Here is a 21,060-nt window from a genome sequence, read left to right as displayed (position 1 = left end):
GTCAGACGCCCTGCCTAGGATTGTATGACTAGTAAGTGCCAGAGCCAGAACTTGAACCCAGCCTTCACCATTGAAGGTAGAGAGCTATGGGGAGAGAAGCGGGAGAGCTGGCCCTCCCACAAAGGGCCCAGTTGGGCATGCTGAATGAGCAATGACAGGGGCAGATTTGTGCTCTAGGAGTCCCTCAGGAGCACTTCTTAGAGCAGTGACTCCCAAACTAATGTGCATACAGATCACCTGGCTCTCCTGTTAACATGAAGATTCTGATCCTGTTGGTCTGGGATGGGGTCTATGATTCCAAATTTCCAACAAGCTCTGAGGTAATGCTAGACTGCGGGTCCATGGACCACACTTTGAGAAGCAAGGACTGAGAGGCAGGCATGACTAGAGCCAGAGGACCAAGAAGGAACCTCAGAGGGAAGCCCCAGGGATCCCCAGGCCTGCACCCTGAGCTGAGCCACTGCCATAGCTGCCCTTTTGGCTCTAGGCTCAGTCAGTCAATGGTCTCTGGGAAGGAAGTCCCAGCATCCCACACTGAGTTGTCCAAGAACCAGATTCCATCAGAGAGTGTATGTCTGAGGTCAGAAGCAGCTCAGAGGCAGACTGGCAGGCAGGCCAACTTGAATGTGCAGTTCTGTCCACTTCGCTTCGGGGATTAAATAGTAACAAAGGCAACTCGTAAAATCCTTGGATTGGGTGGAAAACACGGAGTCCAACATCTGCACAGCAAATGCATTCTCACATTTTTAGAATTTCAGTCAAAACATTCAACTTCATGTCATTTGTTTTCCTAATTTGTCATCTGTCAACTCACTGGAGATGTCATTAAAAATTAACCTGTTTTTTGGGGGGCGCCTGGGTGGCTCAGTCGTTAAGTGTCTGCCTTCGGCTCAGGTCATGATCCCAGAATCCCGGGTTCAGAGCCCACCCCCCGCACAGCAGGGAGCCTGCTTCTCCCTCTCCCTCGGCCCCTCCCTCCCACTCGTGCTCTCTCTCTCGCTCTCTCTCAAATAAATAAAATCTTTAAAAAAATTTAACCTGTTTTTTGAACCCAGTGAAAGTAGTTTCAAATAACCTTTGTTTTATTTTAAGCCCAGAGTTAAGTTTTCTCCACAGCTGGGCAGGCTCACTCCACCAGTTTGTCAGGCTCATATGCAAATTTGTCTTTTCTCCTCAGGTGGCTAAGGTAGCAGATTAAAAATCTGTAATTCAGACAATCAGGTGGCTGTTTTCCCTCCAGGATGCCAAACCCTCAATTCCTGGGCAGTTTTGGCTCCGGAGTGGGTTGTGCCCATAGAGGGCAGGCCCCCAAACAGCTCTGTGATTACCGCAGGGCTGTCCCAGGAGCCACTAACAAGACCAGGGAGACGTTTGTTGTCATTGTTGACCCTTCCAGCGGCAGGCCATGTTGGGTCTGGACAGACGGGCTAGTCTACCCCGTCTCCTACGAGGCCAACTCAGAGGCAGAGAGTGACTGCCTGAATCTTATTTCCAAGGCAAGAAAGGATCCTAAGAGCTGCCTCGGTGGGTTCACTCTCCCTCTCTGCTCTCACCATGTTCCAGGGACCTGTAAGTAGGGCAGAGTTTTCCTCCAGTCTCATGTGTTGGAGGATACAAGGAAGGTGGAGATCCTCAAACCCTGTTGGCATTACTCCTCCAAGAGAGGAAGGCCTGACCTTTGGCTTCCCCAAGTATCCCAGGCCCCTGTTGCCATCTGGCTATGGCAGGCAGGGCTACCACCTCTGTGTGCAGGGGACAGACCTGGAGCCCGGCCCAGGGGCCGTGCTGTATCTCTGCTTGCTCCGGACTGCTTATGTTGGCAGAGAGTCCCAGCCTCCAGCTCCTTGCCTTTGGGGCGGCCTCACTAGGTGGCCAAGGGCTGGGGGCAGTCCTTTAGGAAAGAGTGAGCTAGAAAGGGCATGCCCCAGATCCTGTGGGACTCAGCTCTCTAGAACATGTCACTAACCTCTGCACTTGGTCCCAGAGCTTGCAGCACCAGGGGAAAGGGATGCTCACTTGTTTCCTTTCTTCGACCAGGCTAAAATATTCCCCTTGCAACATTTTCCTCCGAAAGATAAAGAAAAGGGAAAAATCTTCCACTTGGCCTGCCGGGTGCCGAAACTAAAAACGAAACAAGTCCAGCTTCCTAAGGGGTTGTCTTTGTGGCAAGAATCCTTGGGTGTGAGCAGATGTATTTCTTTTAGTTTCATGCAGGTGTTTGATACCCACAGAAAGCCCCTCAAAAGGTGTTTATGGTTGTTAGAAAAAGGGAAGAGGAACCTGACACGTTTTAATAATTCTAGGGCCTGCGTGGCAAGAGGTCATGGACCTGAACTCGGCTGGCCCCTCTGTGTCCACAGCTTGATTTCAACCTCTCCTGATTAAGCCTGTCTTGCTTGTGCTGCCTGCTTGGCAAGCACATGACTGGTGTGTCCCAGGCACGGCCAACAAGGCCAGCGTTATCCATTTCTGCTAAATGACAGAGCTGAACGGCGGCAGTTCAAATGCACTGAGCCTCATCTGATGACAGCTGCAGTAATGCCTCCCATCTAGGGAGCATGGTATGGTCCCCAAGGAGTTTTAACATTCAGTGTCCTGGGAGAAGGCTTGGAGGTACTTGCTATTCCCATTTTACAGAGGGGAAGACTGAGGCTCAGAAAGATGCTAAGCCTGGGATCAGAGAGGTTAAGTGATTTACCCAAGGTCATATGCAAGGATATGGCCAAACCAAGACATAGACTCACATCTCCTGGCTCCGGATCCAGATCACTTACCTTCATACTAGGCATAGGTACTGACACTCAGTGTTCTGTCAGTGGGGCCAGGAGTTGTAAAAAAGCCTGTATTTAAAACCCAGCTGGGCACCTGGGTGGCTCAATTGGTGGGGCATCTGCCTTCGGCTCAGGTCCTGAGGTCCTGGGATCCTGGGGTCCTGGGATCAGGTCCTGCATCAGGCTCCCTGCTCAGTGGGGAGGCTGCTTCTCCCTCTGCCTCTGCCTGTACCCCTGCTCATGTCTGCTTGCCCTCTCTCTCTGTCAAACAAATAAATAACATCTTTAAAGGAAATAAATAAATGAATAAAACCCTGCTGATTAGAGAACAGCACACACATAAAGGGTGAGCAATGCCTTATAACGACCCTGTCGCAGAGCTAGGACAGCTGTGGCCGTTTTATGATAAGGGTATGCTCAGAGCCGTCCAGGGAGCTGCCAGCTGAGCCGGGATTAGAGTCCCCAGACTTTCTAGTCCAGCTGTTCCTTTGCCCGACTGTGAATCTGCTCAGGGTAGCCGGGAGCTCTCAGCCTGCCCGGCACAAGCAACCTGCAGGCTGAAGACTCTGTTCTAGTGATCTAGCCACTCACTTTAGTAACCCTTCGGTCATTACTAAGGTGTGTGTAAACAGAGGCACCAGCAAAGGCAATAGGATGAAACACCAATGACCTTCATTTCCGAGTGCCAATATGATTCCTTGGATTTTTCTGTAGCTTCTGAGGTTTCTAAAATAGGAATACATTATGTATCATTAGGAAAAAAAAAAGATTTAAAAATCAAAGGCAAAAGAAAGAAAGCTCCAAGTTCCTCTCTGTCTCGACAATGTAATTGGTACACATTCCTCACCTTGTAATCTACAGATTTTAAAAAAGGTATAGACTCTCCTAGACTGAGATAAGAAAATTGAGGCCTGGGGCCCCAGAAATTCCCCACTCACGGTGAGAGCTGACAAGGTGGGGACCATTGGCCAGTGAGATGAAGCTGACTCCAAGAATAGGTCCTGCCTCTTTTCTTCCCTTGACTGTCTTGCAGTTGAAAAGAGAGGAAGGTGGGAGACAGGAGCAGAGGCCTGATAGGGGCACCCACCCAGAATAGCAGCAGAAGGCAGTCCTGGGGCTGTAAGAGACAGGCGGGCGGGCAGTGGGGGGATCCTGTGATCCAATCCTCCATTCATCCAGTATAGCCAGAGTTCACGGGGGGTCTGAGCTTAGGAGTTGGGTGCAGGTGGGAGCCAGGGTGAATGGGATAGAGTTCCTGCCTTTGTGGGGTTCCCCTTTTTGTGGAGGAGACAGACACAAAACACAATGACACAGTGTGACAAGCGCTATACTAGAGGTATAATAAGTACAGTTCCAAAATGCTTTGGGGAGCTGAGGTGCACGCCAGGAGTCACTGTGCACCAGGCACAGCAGACAATGAAATTAACCAAAGGGAAATACACAAATCCCGACCTTCTTCAGCAACCAAATCCGTGTCTTTAAGTGTGATTGACATTAGGCTGCTCCTTATTTCCCAATCACATTTTTCCTACAATAAGGAAAGCCTGATTCCTCTGAGGCACACCCTCCCAGTTATAATATCTACACAATATGTTAGTGTGTAGTAACTGTTGCAAGAGGCACCCAGGGCATTTGTTAAAAATACAGATCCTGCCCAACCCCCTGTGGAAATTCAGATTGCATAAATCCGGGGTGGTGTCAGGAATTTAACAAATGCCTGTGGGTGACTATAGTGCAGCTGGGTCACTAACCAGTCACAGGTGAAGTGGGAAAAGCATCAACTTTGTAACTAAACTAGACTTCCCGTCAGGTTCTACTATATCCTAGCTGTGCGATTTTAGGAAAACCGATGAACCGAGCCAGGTTTTGTCATTGTAAAACGGATCTAATAAATACCTACCTGGCAGAGTGTACGTAATAAATACCTACCGAGCTAGCCAGGTATTCTGTACGAAATGTTCTGTGCACAAGTCTGTTCATCACATCATTTAATACAGAGCTCTTTTAAGGTAGGCGCCATCCCCATCTTGCAGGTGGGAAAACTGAGGTAAAGTAACTTGGCCAACATCAACCTTCAGAGCAGGGGTTTGAACCCAGAGCTGCCCAACCTCAGAACCCCTGTGCTTTGAACGGCTGCTACACAATCAGTTGCTCCTGGGATCGAATGAGCATGAATCCACTTTGTATTTCACTTAGTTTTAGGCTCGTTCAACACATCCTCTCAACTCCTGGAACTCTAGGCAGTTATTCTCCAAAGTTCACTTGATTTTGCCCTTTTTCCAAGAACTCCCCTGTCTCTCTGAGAAGTCTTCATTATTCTAATACAAAGGCCAGGTCTGGTGGCACAGAGGTTCAGAAGGGACTGTTCAAGCCTGAGTCATCCCCCTGGGCTGAACATCCCCCTTTGGAGGGATGAATATTATTTTATAAGCTTCAGGACCCAACCCTGTCCTCAAGCTGCCACCAGCCTCCCCCCGTCCCCCACCAAAAACCAGAACAAAACTCGAGCACTGCCCAAAAGCTGTTGTTGGTCATGTTCCTGGGCACAGGCCTGAGCCAGACACAGCCAGTGAGCAGGCAAAAGCCAGGGATGGTGACAGAGAGGCTCACTCAAGGTGGCTGAGCCCTCGACAGGGGAAACGGTTTCCAGGTCTGTGCCAAGGGCCTGGCACTCAGGAGCCCAGGGAGAAGGAGAGTCCCAAGCCAGCGGGAAATCCTGGCTTCTCTGCCTCCCGCACCCTCCCCCGCAGGGCAGGCACGCCCACCAGCCCCAGCCCCGGTGGAGGACCCCCTCTGATAGAGCTAGCTCTAACAGGGCTAGCTAGAAGGATGCACAGAGCGGCCAAACGCGAGAGCAGGAAGGAGCCAAAGGGCTGATCACCCTCATTTTTCAAGGAGGGCAAGAGTTATGCCCAGAGATCCTGTGAGTGCCCATCAGTCCGCTGTCACGGGCTTGGCCCAGCCCTCTCCATCCTACCACCCCCTCCCCGCCAAGCTCACACTCTGCCAGCAGCCCCCAGGGCCACCGCTGGCCGGCAGCATTCCACAGCACTCACCAGTTGGTGACCTTACCCAGCACCTGGGGCTTGTGGGGGAGGGGAGCAGCCCTGACTCGTGCCCTACCACTGGACTGTGAGGGGGGAGCTGGGTCACAGCCGCTTCCCAGGCACAGCAAATACTCTCCTGAGGTGGGCTTTGCATTCACCCCAGTGCCCTAAGCTGCTTCGGGTTACCTCAGGCAGATGAAGCCCAAACCATCTGTTCTTTCTAAGGAGGCAGGCTCCAGGTTAATGGAGTGTGAAATGACTTTGGAGAGCAAAATGGCCTCAATCATGCCTGGAAGGTGGGGCAGAGAATAGATTAGCTTCACTTCCTCTTGAAGGCACCTGAGAATCTATATATAGAAACTACAGATGCACAGGAGCCTTGATTACTCATACGAGCCCCAGCTCCACAGAGCTCTTGTCCCACCAGCAGCAGTCCCTCACTCGTGGTCAGTCAGTGTTTCTGGCTGGTTCGTGGGCTTGTTCAGTGTCCCGTGTGAAACTCCCACTCTGTCCATTTCCAAGCTGGGGAGCCCAGAACCCAGAAGTCTAGAAGCGCCAGCACAGGTTCTCTAGGGGTCTTCTCGGACTCTCCACAGAAGTCAGGGTGCCTCAGCATCCTTCCTTCCATTGACAGCTGCCCTGGCCACAGCTGATTGATCTCCAGAAAATGTCTCAAGGAAGCACAGCCCCCACCCAGGACCGTGAGTGTTCCCTGTAGGTACAATGTGAGGGCAGTTGGAGGAGCTCGTGGGGGAGCAGGAACACGGTCCCCGCGGGAGGGTCTCCCCTCTGGCAGCTCTCTCGCCCAGAGACACCCCAGCAGGGCCTCTTGTTCAGAGAGGCCAGGAAGCCAGCCCTCCCTGCAGCCTGGCTCGAGGCCTTGCTCCAGCAGCCTGCTTTGAGAGGCACAGCTCTAGGCCTGGCTGTCGGCCCCACGAGGCCCCCACTGGCTGTCCAGGGCAGTGGCCGGGAGGTTGGGGAAGGCCCCACATTGGCCAAACTGAGGACACCCTGCCCGGCAGGGTCCCCTGCCTCCATTTCAAATCCTGAAGGGCTTTGCACTACCAGCTCCGAGAACCCAGCTAGGCCACGTGATAAAGGGGATTCTAACACCACCCTGCCAAGTCCACGGGGCTGTGCCAAAGTATGAGGAGCAACACAGGTGTCAGGTGTGAGTAATCATCTGCGAAGTGTGTGGGAAGCGTGATTTGGCAACTAGCTCTGCTCCCCGCCCTGTTGGTGACCAAAGAAAAATCCTACGGGGCCTCAGCACTCAAGGGCTCCTGTTAACTTAGTAGGAGATATAAGAGTGTCATACGGGAAATACTAAATGCTTAGCTCTGCGGTTCTGGGGGATAAAGTGGAACTAATACTTATGGAACCTCGTGTCCTATACAGAGTGTCTTATATATGTGTTATTCATATCATTCTCGAGAGCAGATATTATGATTATGCCCATTTCACAGATAAGGAAATTGAGGCTCAGACGGCTTGAGCAACTTGCCCAGAGTTGCCAGTGAGTGGTAAATGAAGGTTTTGAACCCATAAGCCAGTGCTCTGTTCATTCTACTCACTGCCTATCCACAGGCCTGGAGGGCAGCCTGGGTGAGAAAGTCAGGAAAGGTCCCCTAGGATTGTCCCAACTGGGGAAAATCAAAACCTGGCTCTGGGGAGGTATCGTCCATTGATTGACTTCATTCATTCATTCATTCATTCATTCATTCATTCATTCATTCAACAAATGGCTTTTGAGCACCAGAGCTATGCACCAGGCACTGGGATGGGCCTGGTGAATACATGGTAGTCATTTCTCCTTGGAGTTTTGCCACCTGGTCAGGGGACAGATGAGTCAATGAAGGCCTTGTGTAAGTGCTATGGTAGGAGGTACCCATGGTGGGGATTGTCACCCAACCTGCAGGGTTTGGAGACAAGGGCTGGGCCTGAAGGATGATGGAATGGGAAAGAGTGGTTCTAGGGGAGGGAATAAGGACCCAGTGAGACTGCCATAGAGGGTAAGAGGTTCGGAATGGGAGAGCTGAGGCTGGAGAGAACAAGGGAGCCAGGAGGGCTGGTGGTACCTTTGAAAGATTTGAAGAAGGGGGAGACCTACCCATCAGCCTTTTGAGTGTAGGGCCCAGTGCAGACAGTGGGAGGGGAGGCAGGAAGGAACCCACAGTGTGGAGTGTGGGGTGCGGGGTGGCTGTAGGCATGCTGATCTGGGCTTGTCCTTCCCACCCCGGCCATAGCGCCCGTCTCGTCTGCTCCTACTCAATCAAAGCATACAGGATTTCTTTCTTGGGTGTTCAGCTTCCAGGCCCACCTCATGCCCAGGATGCAGTCTTATCAGGGAGGGGAAGGTGGTCACATGCCCTTTCCATAAAGGGGTCCCATCACTTCCCAGAGCCACTCATCTCACTAGGGGCTGATCTAGGATTGGGTCTCTAGGTGCTACTGCAACAGAATACCCCAGCCTGGGTAGCTTCTCAACCACAGACACCTAATTCTCACAGCAGGAGTCTGCAAGGCCAGGATCAGGGGACCAGCACGGTCAGGAGAGGGCCCTCTTCTGGGTCACAGACTTCTCGCTGAGTCCTCACATGGGGGAAGAAGAGGTGAGGGATCTCTCTGGAGTTTCTTATAAGAGTGTTAATTCCCATTCATGACTTAAGCGCATCCCAAAAGCCCCACCTCCAAATACCATCACATTGGGCATTAGGGTTTCAACATGTGAATTTTGGGGTCACACAAACATTCAGACCAAAGCAAACTGGAACCCAGAGTCTCTTGGGACGGATCTGGGGGCTATTTGGGTTGCAGTTTGTCCTTGAGGCCAGCCTGGCAGGTGAAAAGGCAGTGTGGCCTGGGACCTTTCACGTCTGAGACCTGATCATATACGTAGAGCTTGACTCTTGCCACAGGGGACAGACAGTCCCTGGCAGGGTCTGAAGGGTGTCCTGCTCTCTTCCCTGGCTCTGGGCTCTGATCAGACTTTCCCTCCCAGCAGACAATGGCTCTAGGGGGAGCACGAGAGCCCCTAGGGGGAGCTGAGACAGATGAGTCATCTTCTGCCCAGGGGATGGGAGCCGTGGTGCCCTTCTGTCCACCCACACCCCGGGCCAGGGACAGCCTGGTGCCTGCCCGAGGCCAGGGGCTGCAGAGTGGCAGCCGTGAGCGCAACCTCTACTTTGCCAGCAAGCATGGTCTGCTGCCACCAGACTGGACGCCTTTGGAAAGCGTGTTCCAGCCTTCACTCAAGTCAACAGCTTTGCTGGAAAACCAGTCCACCAACAGTTTGGTTTCTAGGGGTGTTTGAAAAAAAATTTTTTTTAAATTTTTCCCAGACCCTAAAGTGGCCTCTAGCAGCACATTTCAATGACCCCACTTGCTTTCTTTCCTAACAGCATTATTTTGGCTTTTTCTCAGAGGCCAAACCCAAGATCAAATAATGAATATTTTCTCCAGGTTTCTAAGTGTGTTCCTACACAGCACTGATGAAAACAATAAGCTGGACCTTTCAGTTAAGTTCTATAAATCACCAGACAGCTTACAAAAACTATTTCTAAGGTTCAAGAATGAAGTCTCGTGGAGAATACAGTGTATTCTGTCCTTTCATGCATTGCTGAGAAAATGGCCTGGATTTTCATACTCAGTCTCTCTTCAACATCAGTCAGAGCCTAATGGTGACTGCGGGGCTGGGGTAGCTTAGATCCAAGCCTCAGAAACCGGGATTAAACGAAATGCCTTGATCACCTCGAGATTTTTCTGTCTTTCTGGATCTGTGCTAATCCCAGTGCACCTCAATCCAGCTCATTCATGTTTGCCCTGGGCCTAGGGCCTTTTCTGGGGTGAGCTTTAGAGATAGACTTGCAAACCTCTGGCCCAAATGTGCTGGCTGGGGTACACAGGGCCGAGTCTCAAGCCATGGTTCCCGTCCTGTTGTTCTCCAAATTAAGAGAACAGAAGCTTTCTGGGGCAAAGGCGCAGGATCGTCCAGAAAGCGAAGGACTGGAGACTGGCAATGAAGCAGATCAGACACAGGGCTGCAGGGAGGCCCAGTGCTGGAGAGAGGAGGGTGTGTCCCACAGGCCACGCACTAGCACTCGCTGCGGGAAGCAGGAGCTGCGGGGGGGCAAAGGCGGCATGTTCAGAAGAATTGCTTCTTGCGCTCAGTTACATGTCTTTTGTATTTTTTCAAACTCCTTAAATCCTCAGGGCATTTACCTGCAGAGAGCAGACACAACAAAGTGTCTAGCGTATCCCACTGACCAGGAATAAAGGTGTTAGCCAGAACCTTGCTCTTTTAAGACTTTATTCATCAAGAAACAGACATGCTGGCTTCCCTGGAACACCAAGACATCATTCAGGGTTTGAGACTGAGCAGGTGAACACAGGGGACGTGGGCAAGGAATGCTGAGGAGGGAAGCAAACCATCCAGATTGCCACAAATTCCCGCCTCTCCCAAATGCTGCAGGGGCCGTTGCCAAAGAACGAAACTCTCTCTTCCCCTTGCCCGTTGGTATGAGCCCCTCCTTCTGTGGTCACTGCTCCTCCGACCTACTGAGAGAAGCCTTCAACCTCCCAGACCACTCCACCTCCTTCAGGGTCTGGTGGGTTCCCAGTGCCACCCACGTTAAAGACTGTGTCCCACAAACTGGACTGGCCGGCCAAGACGGGTCCTCCTTGCCAACTCCCGCAACGTCCACATGTGCCTCAGGGAGGGTGTTTGCTCGGGACTGGGGAAGGCTTTTAGGACACGGGACTTGGGGGTGGGAGCTAAAAACAGGAAGGTTCTGGGCAAACCAGGTCGGAGTGATCACCCCAAATGTATAGCTTTTGTTGTTTCTTTAATGGGGGTAAAATATGACTATTACATAAAATTACCATTTTAACCATTTCTAAGTGTACAATTCGTTAGGTACATTCACAGTGTTGTGTTGTAATCATCACCACCTTCTATCTCCAGGCGTGCTTTCTTCGTCCCCAGCTGAAACTTTGTCCCCGGTAAACACTCACTCCCCATTCTCCTATCTCCCCAGCCCCTGGCAACCCCCACTCTATTTTCTGTCTCTATGAGTTTGACTACTAAGTTATGTCATGTAAGTGCAATTGTAAAGTACTTGGGCCTTTTGTGGCTGGCTTGTCTCTTATATATCGTCCTCGAGGTCCCCCATGCCGTGGCATAGGTCGGGATGGCGGAATGATATGCCATTGTACAGACAGACCATAGTTTATCTGTACCTCCATCGATGGACACATGGGCAGCTCCGACCTTTTGCCTCTTGTAAATAATGCTGCTCAGACACGACTATGCAAGTTAATGTTCAAGCCCCTGCTTTTAATTCTTGCAGGGCTATACCCACGAGAGGCATTGCTGGATCATGTGGCAATCCTATGTTTCATTTTTTGAGGAACTGCCGCATGGTTCTCCACATCAGTTTATTGCAATGTTGGTTTCGATTCCACCCCTCCCAGAGGCAGGAATCAGCCTGTCTTCTAACTCCTCCTGAGACTTGGCTGCAGAGACCTCCCAGCAGTGCGCTGTCCCATGAGGTTCTTCCGTGAATTTCCTCGTCTGGCCATCCTACCCTCGTTGGCTACAGCCAAGTACCGCTATTGCCGCGAGGCCACCGATCAGCCGCCTTCTCCTTCATGGGCGTCCTCGCCCAGTAGGAACATGCCTCTCATGCAATGTGCTGACAGCCGCCACACACTGACATTTCTCCCCCTTTCACGGAGCACTGTGCCCTAATTACAGGATTACTGTGATTGCAGGCGCTCCTTCGAGACTGCAGCAAGCGTCTTTATTCTGCAGAAACGACAGTCTACCCTGGGCAGGGGGATTAGAAATCAGCACGTCCTACAGTGGAGTCTTTGCCAGGGAGAACATTAACCCACACTGATCGTTGAGTCACCAAGACTGGGTTTTAGGGCCAGCGTCTCAGTTGCTTTAATAAAGTCTTGAAAGTGGGAGGATCTGACTGGTTCCCACGTTCTGCACCTTGGCCCGGAGAGAAAGAGCTTGAACGGTGAACCTCTTACCTTTGTTTGACTGGCAGCGTTCAGCTCACTTGGATACCACTTATTATCTACTATGCTTCTCTCGTAGCCCTTTGGAATAGACAGTATCCCTTCTCTCTAGATGAAGACAGACGTTCAGACAGCGTTAGTGACTCACCCAAAGCCACACAGCTAGTGATGACAGGGGGTCCACTGGAACCCAGAGTCTAACCCCAGAGCAATGGATTTCCCACGTCTACTGCCTCTGGGACCCAGCCCACCTCCAGGTAAGCAGAAGCCATGGACAGGCCCCCAGCTCTGGGTTCTGATGGGCCCCGCGGTGATCCAAGTGTCCCATGCCCCTGTTGGCCGATCCTGGACAGTCCCTTAAACTTCTCTGAGTTGGTTTCCTCATCTGGAACACAGATCGAAATAGCTCTCATCTAGAGCTGTGAGCAGATGCAGTGAAGTAATGCGTGTCAACTGCACCTAACGGAGTGTGGCAGAAGATGGCGTGTGAGGTCACTGCTGCCGGAGCACTTCCTTGGCAGAGAAGAAAGGAGAAGGCAGGACGGCCTCGATCCCCAGTGCAGACCCCGTCACAGCTCTCCCACCTTCCTCCGGAGCTGCCATTCTTCCAACTCACTGCAAACAGGAGCAGTGAAGACATATGTTCACTGAACATTTCTGAAAAGGTTAAAATCTGAAAAGCTTCTTAGCTGTATGAACCTTGTGGACGTGAGGCTGAGGGCAATAAGCAGTCACAAAAGGACAAATTTTATATGAGTCCACTTACAGAAGGAACATGGAGCAGTCACGTTCAGAGAGACAGAGAGTGAAATGGTGGTGGTTGCGGGGGTGGGGGGAGCTGTTTAATGGCGACGGAGTTTCAGTTTGACAAGATGGGAGGCCTGGAGCTGGACGGTGGAAATCGTTGCATATCACTGAGAACGTGTTTAATGCCACTGAACTGTCATCTAAACGTGATGAAGATGGTAAAAATATTACGTTCTGTGTGTTTTACCACAATGAAAAAATGAAAAAAAAATTCTGGGAGGGGGATGCTGGGGGGCATCTGCATATTTTGCTTAGGTTTTTTTGGTTTTGGTTTTTTGGTTTTTTAGTTTTAGTTTTTGGGTGTTTTTTAGCTGTGGGAGCTCATTTCTGTATGGATCTGCTCTGATCACAGCAGAGTTACTCTTGGGGGAGGGCTCAAATTAATGTTCAAGGCACAGAGTCACCCTGTGATATTGGAACAAACACTGTTTCTCTGAGCATCAGATGCAGCAGCTGATTTACATTCAGGGATCACAACAAAATATATAATCTCAGTGACTTCTAGGACAGGTGCTCACACTGAGGTGCCCGCAGAACAAGGGCCTCTGGGAAAACAGCAGCTTCCCAGTCCCTCGTGGTCCTTTGGGGCACCAACAAGTACAATGGCCAGAATCTTCAGCCCTGTTCAAAGTGTGGTCTAATTCCTCTTCTTTCCCTTATGCAGAGTTGAATGAATCCAGGCTGAATGAGTGTGTGAAATGGCTCTACCAAGGTGGGCTTTGTCCAAAAAGAACTGGTCACCTGCCTTACTATCACCCTTCTTTCCAGCTAACTCTGATGGGATTTCAACCCTTAATTGTTCTCTGACCTCTGACTGGATCTAAGAGCCACAGAAAAAGAGACCTTTTCCTCCACCAGGCACCCCTGCGGGCCACATCTCACAGATTCTCCCAGATACCTGCTCAAATCCAAAATTCTCCAACTTTCAAGGATTTTTTCAGACCTAAGATCCAATTCTTAGGGCCAAAATTCAAACCTAAACCATGAAGTTCCTATCTTTTCAAAGAGCTCTACCTTCAAATTATAAAATACTCCCAGATAAATGGTTCAATCAAGACTCCTCAAAGAGCATATTAGATGAAGCAATGGGTGTGAGCTGGCACTGTCTTTCAGACAAATTTGACCAGCATCTCCTTCAGAAGGGTTTTAGACAACAGTTAGCCCACTTCTGGGCATGACTAAGGGCTCTGTAATGAATGAATGACCAACTGCCTTGTGATGAGCACGCCATCATTAATTTGGTGCTATTCTAAATCAATAGAATATTTTAAAAGATTTATTTATTTTAGAGAGAAAGAGAGCAGGGGTGGGAGCAAAAGGAGAGGGAGAGAATCTCAAGCAGACTCCCCACTGAGTGGATCCCAGGACCCCAAGACCATGACCTGAGCTGAAATCAAGATCAGATGCTTAACTCACTGAGCCACCCAGGCTCCCCAATAGAATTTCTGATTGGCAATAATTTGGGTTTCTATGCCCAAGGATTGAGAATAAACTAATAAACTGGGGGCTATGAATGTTAATTCCAATTTTGCCATTAAATACTTTGCTGATCCACATGCAAGACTTTTTATCATGATCATTCTCATCTACAAAATGGAAAGAAAAGGGACCTGTAGAAATACATTTAAAAATAAAAGAGAAAAAAAAAGAACAATGAAATGCTTACTGATAAAGTTGTTTTCTACCAGGCAATGCACTGGATTCCAAACCTTAACAGGTTAAAGTGAGACCGTTTGTGTTCACTTGCATAACGAAGGGGAGGGTCCCTCTGGGATCTCATGGTTGGTTTCTCCACATCAGTTTGGTTCCAAGCACCAGGTGAAGGACATGGCTGAGCTTGAAGACACAAAACTGCGAAAACAATAACCCCTTGCAATGACAGAGTGAACAGTGAGAAGGAATCAAACATCATGTCAAGTAGGAGCAGCTGAGGACCTGTCTTAGGGATGAAGTGTTGTTAATGGAAAGTGCTCTGTGCTGGGAGCCTGAGGAGATCCTGTGACCTCCAAACCCTATCACTGTCATGGCACAACTGTGAAATGGAGAACTCACTGACACTCTTCCAGACTTGTAAACTACTCAGCCAAGCTGTCCCGCTAATCCTTCAGGGCTGGCTGTACAGTACTAACAAAGTTGGCACACAGATGAATTTTGGAAACTGTCAAGATGTTAAAACAGGTGTGGGGTTATTATCACTTCCCTTCTTCAATAGAAAAAAACACTGAGTCCCCAAAAAGATCATAAGCCTTTTGTTAGTTCACTGAGCCCAGGACTAGCTCCATACCCGCCCTACTCAACAGTACCTGAAGAGGCGGGGCTTCCTTGTCAGTGGCTTGGGCTCTGGAGTCTGATTGTCTGGGTTTCTCATCTCAACTTGCCATTTATGCCCTTTGTGACTTGACACAGTGACTGATTTCATTAGTTTCTGCCTCTTCATCTCTAACTTGTGGATGATGATGGTGATATTACTTAACAGAGTTGTAGTGAAGAGTAACTGTAGCATGTCGATATACCCATTATAGACTGAATTTTTGTGCCCCCCCTCCAAATTCATATGTTGAAGCCCTTACCCCCAGTGTGATGGTATTTGGAGGTGGGTCTTTAGGAGGTAATTAGATTTTGAGGTCATTAGAGTGGGCCCCCCATCATGAAATTAATGTCCTTATGAAAAGAAAGAAAGCTGAGCTTTCTCTTTCCAACATGTGGATATACAGCAAGAAGGTGGCCATTTGCAAGCCAGGAAAAGTCCTTAGTAAGAAGAGAATCAGCCCACCCCTTGATCTTGGACTTCTTGACCATGAGAACTATGAAAAATAAATGTCTATTGGTTAAGCTTCCCAGTCTGTGATGTTTTATATGGCAGCCTGAGCAGACTAATACATACCTGAAAAGCTTAGAACAGTGCCTGGTTCACAGTAAAACATTCAGTAAATATTAGCATATATTTACATATTTGTTTGGCTTTTTTGAACCTTTATTAAGAAATATTACAGGCAGTGGTGCCTGGGTGGCTCAATGGGTTGAGCATCCAACTCTTGGCTTAGGCTCAAATCATGATCTCATGCTCATGAGCTCCGAGGTGGGCTTAGTGGGGAGTCTGATTGAGGATTCTCTCTCTCTCTCTCTCCCTTTGCCCCTCCCCCTGCTTGCACTCCCTCTCTCAAATAAACAAAATCTTTTAAAAAAATATTGCAGGTATTCTAAAATGTTTGAAGTTTTAAAGAATAATCTAACGGTATACCCACCACTCAACATAAGGTATAAAACATTACCAATACAACTGAAGCCCCCATATACTTTCCCCAACCACCTTCTTTCCTTCCCACCCAGAGGTAATCATGCTCCTGAATTTGGTACTTATCACTCCTGTATACTCTTTCTCTGTCTGTACGTATCTATTAACAGTGAGACTGGACCTTTAAGCCAGAACTGAGATGTGCCTCTTCCAGAAGGATTTAGACATAGTATCTAGCGTAGCACAAAGTATTGTTTGGAAAACCCATCTGTCCCCATTCGTCATCTTGCTTTGTGTGTCTTTTCACCTTCCTGAGCAGGGAATGTGCCAATATCTCCAGGTGGACCCACTGATGATGCAAGCCATTAATTAGGTCTCCTATCAGCAGGTCTTTGTTTGTCAGAGACTCTGGAGAGGCAAGCCCCAGCCTAGCTCTTTGCTGATGCCTCCCCTCCTCCCTTCCAGATGGAGATGCGGCTGCAGGACCAGCAGCTGGCCAGACAGCTTATGCGCCTGCGCAGTGACATCAACAAGCTGAAGATCGAGCAGACCTGTGACCTGCACCGGAGGATGCTCAACGATGCCACCTACGAGCTAGAGGAACGGGACGAGCTGTCTGATCTCTTCTGTGACTCCCCGCTTGCCTCCTCCTTCAGTCTCTCCACCCCACTCAAGCTCATTGGCGTCACCAAGATGAACATCAACTCCCGGAGGTTCTCTCTGTGCTGAGAAGCCCTGGAAGGGTGTGGAGGAGCCAGAGCTGAGTGTTCGGGAGGCAGAGGGGGGGGATCGTGGGAAGGGCGTTGAGGCTGAGTTACCCTGAGTGGGTCTCCCAGGGGCTTTCCTGCTGCTGGTGAACCGTGGGCCCTCAGACCCACGGCAGGTGCTTTCTCAGGGGCCCCGGCTGTGGAGCCCCGCAACCCCTTGACTATCCATGACCCAAAGTGTTCTGCAGAAGGGCTGCCCCATACAGATGTTCAAGGAGACATGGCTTCCAGCATGACACGTCTCCATCCTCCCCTTGCTGACCCCCATTCCTGTTTCCCGGAATCACTGGTGCTATGATCTGGGAGCCCAAAGGGGGGCCCCCAAATGCTGTGATTCTTGCAGAAAGCTTCCCCAAGGGCACTGAGCATCCAGGGAGGAGGTGATCAGGTGTGCCAGATGAGCCTGTCTCCTGTTGCTGTCCTCTAAGTACAGGCTCAAATTCATCCTAGACGGGTGACTCAGCAGCCCTGACAGGGATCCACCAGGAGAGGAAAACCAGAAGGAATGACAAAGTGGAGCTCGGGAACATGGGCCCCACACCTGCCACCAGCACCTCTGCTGAGCGGCTGGTCGAGGCTGCCGTCAGTCTTAGACCTTGGCGCTACCAGTGCTGGGTCGGTCGATCATTTCCAGCACGTGCCAGGACACACCAGAACAACGTGAGTGGAGCAAACACAGATGTCCTCTCTGTTGCCTCCCCTGGCCGCACACACCAATCCCAATCCCTTTGCCTCCACCCTGCACCTCCAGGGGAGTGCCTGAGTGAACTAGGCAAGTCTGTCTGTGGATTTCCCATCACCGACTTCTCCTGGTGGCGTCACCTTTGTCCCCTTCTTGCCCTCCCCAGAAAGCCTCAAGGGAGCTCACGAGCTCACCCTGAGCATCCTCTGGCATTCTGTGCCTGATTTAAACCACTAATTTTAATTGAATCAGACTGTTACTAATCTGTTGCTAACTTGTTCACAACTGTTCGATTTTTGTCCAAATGGTGATGCCAGTTGGGTCGGTCAAGTGCAGTAGTTCGATTTGAAAATGTTCTCCCTAATAAAAAGCATGAGGATCAGCAAGGTGAGGACTGAGACGTCAACAGGGAGGAAAGTTAGCCTCATAGATTGCCACATGGCGCAGGGTCTCCCACCAGCTGGGGGAGAGGGGTGGCTTTTGACATCATCTTCTTCAAGCCTTCTTGTTCATAAAGGAGTACAATGAAGCCCGGGAAAGAGGATGACTTCCCTCAGATTCCATGGCTCCTTAGTGGCTGTAGACTATCAACAGTTTAAATCATTATTAAGAATGCCTAGATAGATCATATATCAATGAACTTGAACCCCAAAGATGGTCCTAATGCTTTGCCAAGCCCACAAACTGCCAAGCCCTCTACTCTCCACCTCACGCAGCCCCCGCGTGCACCTCTCACTTTGCAATTCAGAATATTTGGGTCCAATTCAGAGCAATGCCTGGAAAGTGGACCCACAGAACATGTATCACTGATCACATTTCCATCGTCAAAGTAAGGTGTCCTGATGTTTTTTCATGTTTCATCTTCCTATGTAGTCTCACTGGGGTCCATGCACACTTCACACACACACACACACACACACACACACACACACACACACACCTTGACCCACATTGGGAAGGTTGTTTTTCTTTTGTGGCCTGGCAGGGGGAGGAGGTGAATGAATAATGGTCCCTAGTTATAAAAGAACCTGGTCTCTTTCTTGTGATTTCGAAGAGCCAGAGGCTTTAAGCTTCCTTCGAAAAAGGTATAGCAACATAGCTGTGTTTTCTGCCTGACTCTGAGCAGTGATTGAAGTCTGAGGCCCAGAGGACTGGTCCACCTGGGTGGAATGCCAGACCCTTTAGAGCTGTTCCCCCTCAGGCAGGAAAGGAGGGGGATTTTCTGGACCCCACCCTGTCTCTCCTCAGAGATTATGTACAAGCACTGCCAAGTCCCCCGGAGGCCTTCCTGCCAGGCTGCTCTGAGATGCGTCCTTGAGATGGCAGGGCAGCAGGCTGGCCTACACACGCCCCTTGCTCTGGAGGGGCACACAGGTACACACACCCACACAGGAAAGCCCATTCCATATGCTGAAAGTAATGCCAAACTGGGTTGTTTTTTTTTTTCTTTCTAGAAATCAGTCATTTACAAGAATTGAAAAACTGGATTCAACTGAAGCCGATTTAGTTGATTTTGTTGATCCAGTTGAATTGGAGTCAACTGGGCAATTTAGTTGTTCAGCTCACCTAACATCCCCTTCCTTTCTTTTTACCTGAGAGGAAACTGAGATCAAGGCACACTTCTTGGAACAGGTTCAACGTCTCAGCTCTTTTGCTTAGTTAACCCTAAGAGAATTTAATTTGGGAATGAGGACGGAGGAGAAAGGGAAGGGGACCAGAGATGAGAGTGGAGGGGATAGACGGAGTGCGTCTCCTTACTCAGTATCCAGCTTCTGTTAGTTCCCTTATTCCCACAGGGAACTCAAATAACTCACCAAATTAGTTCAGTGTTGTAAAGTCCCTACCTTGTGGGGGCCAAGCAATGGTTGCGGGTCACCTGTGACCTGACCTGTGTTGCCAGCATCCTGGGGCCACCTTCTGGCCTACCACATGTACACAATACTGTTTGCAGCTTAACTCATCATCTACCCATCTCTGTGTCATCCCCAAGGACCCTGGGTGTAAGCCACGAGGTCTCCACTGACATCGCCACGCACGGCAGTGTGTGATGCCTTCACGGACTCAGCAGAGATCACAGAGGCCCGGAGAGCCTGGGGAGGCTTGAGAGGGCCTGGTCCAGCCCCGGGCCTCCTTTTTGTAGCAATACCAAGTGCTATTACATAATCGATGGACAATTTATGATCTTATTTTTTATGATTCTTTGTTTCTATATTGCTGTTAGAAGAAGTGAAATAAAAATATTTCAAAAGAAGATACTGTATAGGGGGAGACATTTGTTTTCTTTTGCCTTGTTCCTACTATAGCATGCAGAGAAGAAAAGAGAAAGAGAGAAGGAGAAGGGAGGGAGGGAAGGAGGAAGAGGGAGGAAAGGAAGGAAGGAAGGAAGGAAGGAAGGAAGGAAGGAAAGAGGGAGGGAGGATGGGTTTGGGATTTACTTTGGGACATGCTTTGGGACATACTTTGGAGGTAAAGCCAACAAGACACACTGACAGCTTGGCTGTGGAGTGTGAAGGAAACGGAGGAATGAAGAACCACCCTGTGGCCGGCAGCTGGATGGAGGGGTGCCATTTACCGAGCTGAAGATGCTCTGAGGGGAGCACGATTGGGGCAGAGGGACAACACCAGTAGTTGGGTTTCGAGCGTAGCACACTTAAATGTGTATCAGGCATCCTAGTGGGGAGTGAGTAAGTGGCTGGATATAGGAACCTGGACTTCAGGAACAGGCCAGTGTTGGAGAGATAAATTTGGGATTCTGGATTTGGGTATTTGGACAATATTAAAAACACCATGCCTGTATAAATTCCTCAAGGAAGAGAGAGAGGACATAAGAGAAAGGCACTAAATACTGCACCCTGAGACTCTGACATTAGAGGTCTGGAGACCAAATGGAAGGTGGGGGAGCAGAAGTGACCTTTCAGGGCTGGTGCAGCTCCTGCATTCAGGGACACAGCCTGATGCTACCCTAGCTGCCCACTGGCCCCAACTAAGGGTATCCTCCGGGACTGGCGACATCGGTCACCAGTCACCTCAGTGGCTTCCAGAGCCTCCTGCAGATCTTATCTAACTTATTTAGAAAGCGAGTTTTGAACTCTGTTGACAACATTCCTTTTGGCTTCTCAGCAGGAGCAGAAGCCTGCCTCCCCTTGCTGACTCTCCATGGCAAAGGCGGGAGTCCTTGACCAGGGTGGCTGGGGGAGGAAGGCCTGGGCGGGCACTCAGGGGGAGGAGGGCGGTGTGGCTGATGGGGGCCCTGCCACCAGCACAGACAGGCCTGTCACAACCGCAGGCCCTCTCTGTGGGGAACCTCTCAGGCACAATGCAAGGTTTCAGACCGGGCTTTTTTTAAATACCCTGTTCACAGGCTCAAAGCCAACAGTGACAGAGACGGCAAGGAGGTGAAGGAATTTGCTTCAGGAAAGGAAACTGCAAACGTTTGACGGCTCTGACAAACAGGGGTTCCCCCCCCCACACTGCGAGGTGCCAAGTTCACTGTGAACATTTCCCCGACCAGCAGGGATGGGCACCCGCAGCATGGACAAACTCCCCAGGCCAGGTTCACGGCCCCTAGCGTGTTCTCTAGACCATTTCACCACACAGATGGGTGGCGCCCCCACTGCTCCCCTGCCTCCCTGCTTCTCCACGCAGCAATGGCTGAAGCGCTAAGAAAGGATGACCTGCCTGAGAGCATCCAGGGTCCCAAACCTGCGTACCTGCGTGAGTGAAT

The 21,060-nt window shown here is 50.2% G+C and overlaps 1 protein-coding gene across 3 annotated transcripts in view; it reads left to right on the top strand.

The window, feature by feature from the left end:
- FAM167A (family with sequence similarity 167 member A) overlaps window positions 1-19,595 on the top strand; it is a 40,697-nt gene extending 21,102 nt beyond the window's left edge. For 2 of the 3 annotated variants that reach the window (XM_011230366.3, XM_019804233.2), the window contains one exon: window positions 16,353-19,595. In XM_011230366.3, coding sequence (XP_011228668.2) covers window positions 16,353-16,616 — 264 coding nt within the window. In that variant the 3' untranslated portion in view covers window positions 16,617-19,595. The remainder of the gene's footprint in view (window positions 1-16,352) is intronic. The other variant, XR_858348.3, reaches the window with a different exon arrangement.
- Window positions 19,596-21,060: the final 1,465 nt, after the last annotated feature.

Source organism: Ailuropoda melanoleuca, chromosome 5 (assembly GCF_002007445.2).
Source record: "Ailuropoda melanoleuca isolate Jingjing chromosome 5, ASM200744v2, whole genome shotgun sequence".
NCBI classification, from domain to species: domain Eukaryota; kingdom Metazoa; phylum Chordata; class Mammalia; order Carnivora; family Ursidae; genus Ailuropoda; species Ailuropoda melanoleuca.
The sequence above is the reverse complement of the archived record's forward strand: the minus strand, read 5'-3'. Positions and strand labels throughout refer to the sequence as shown.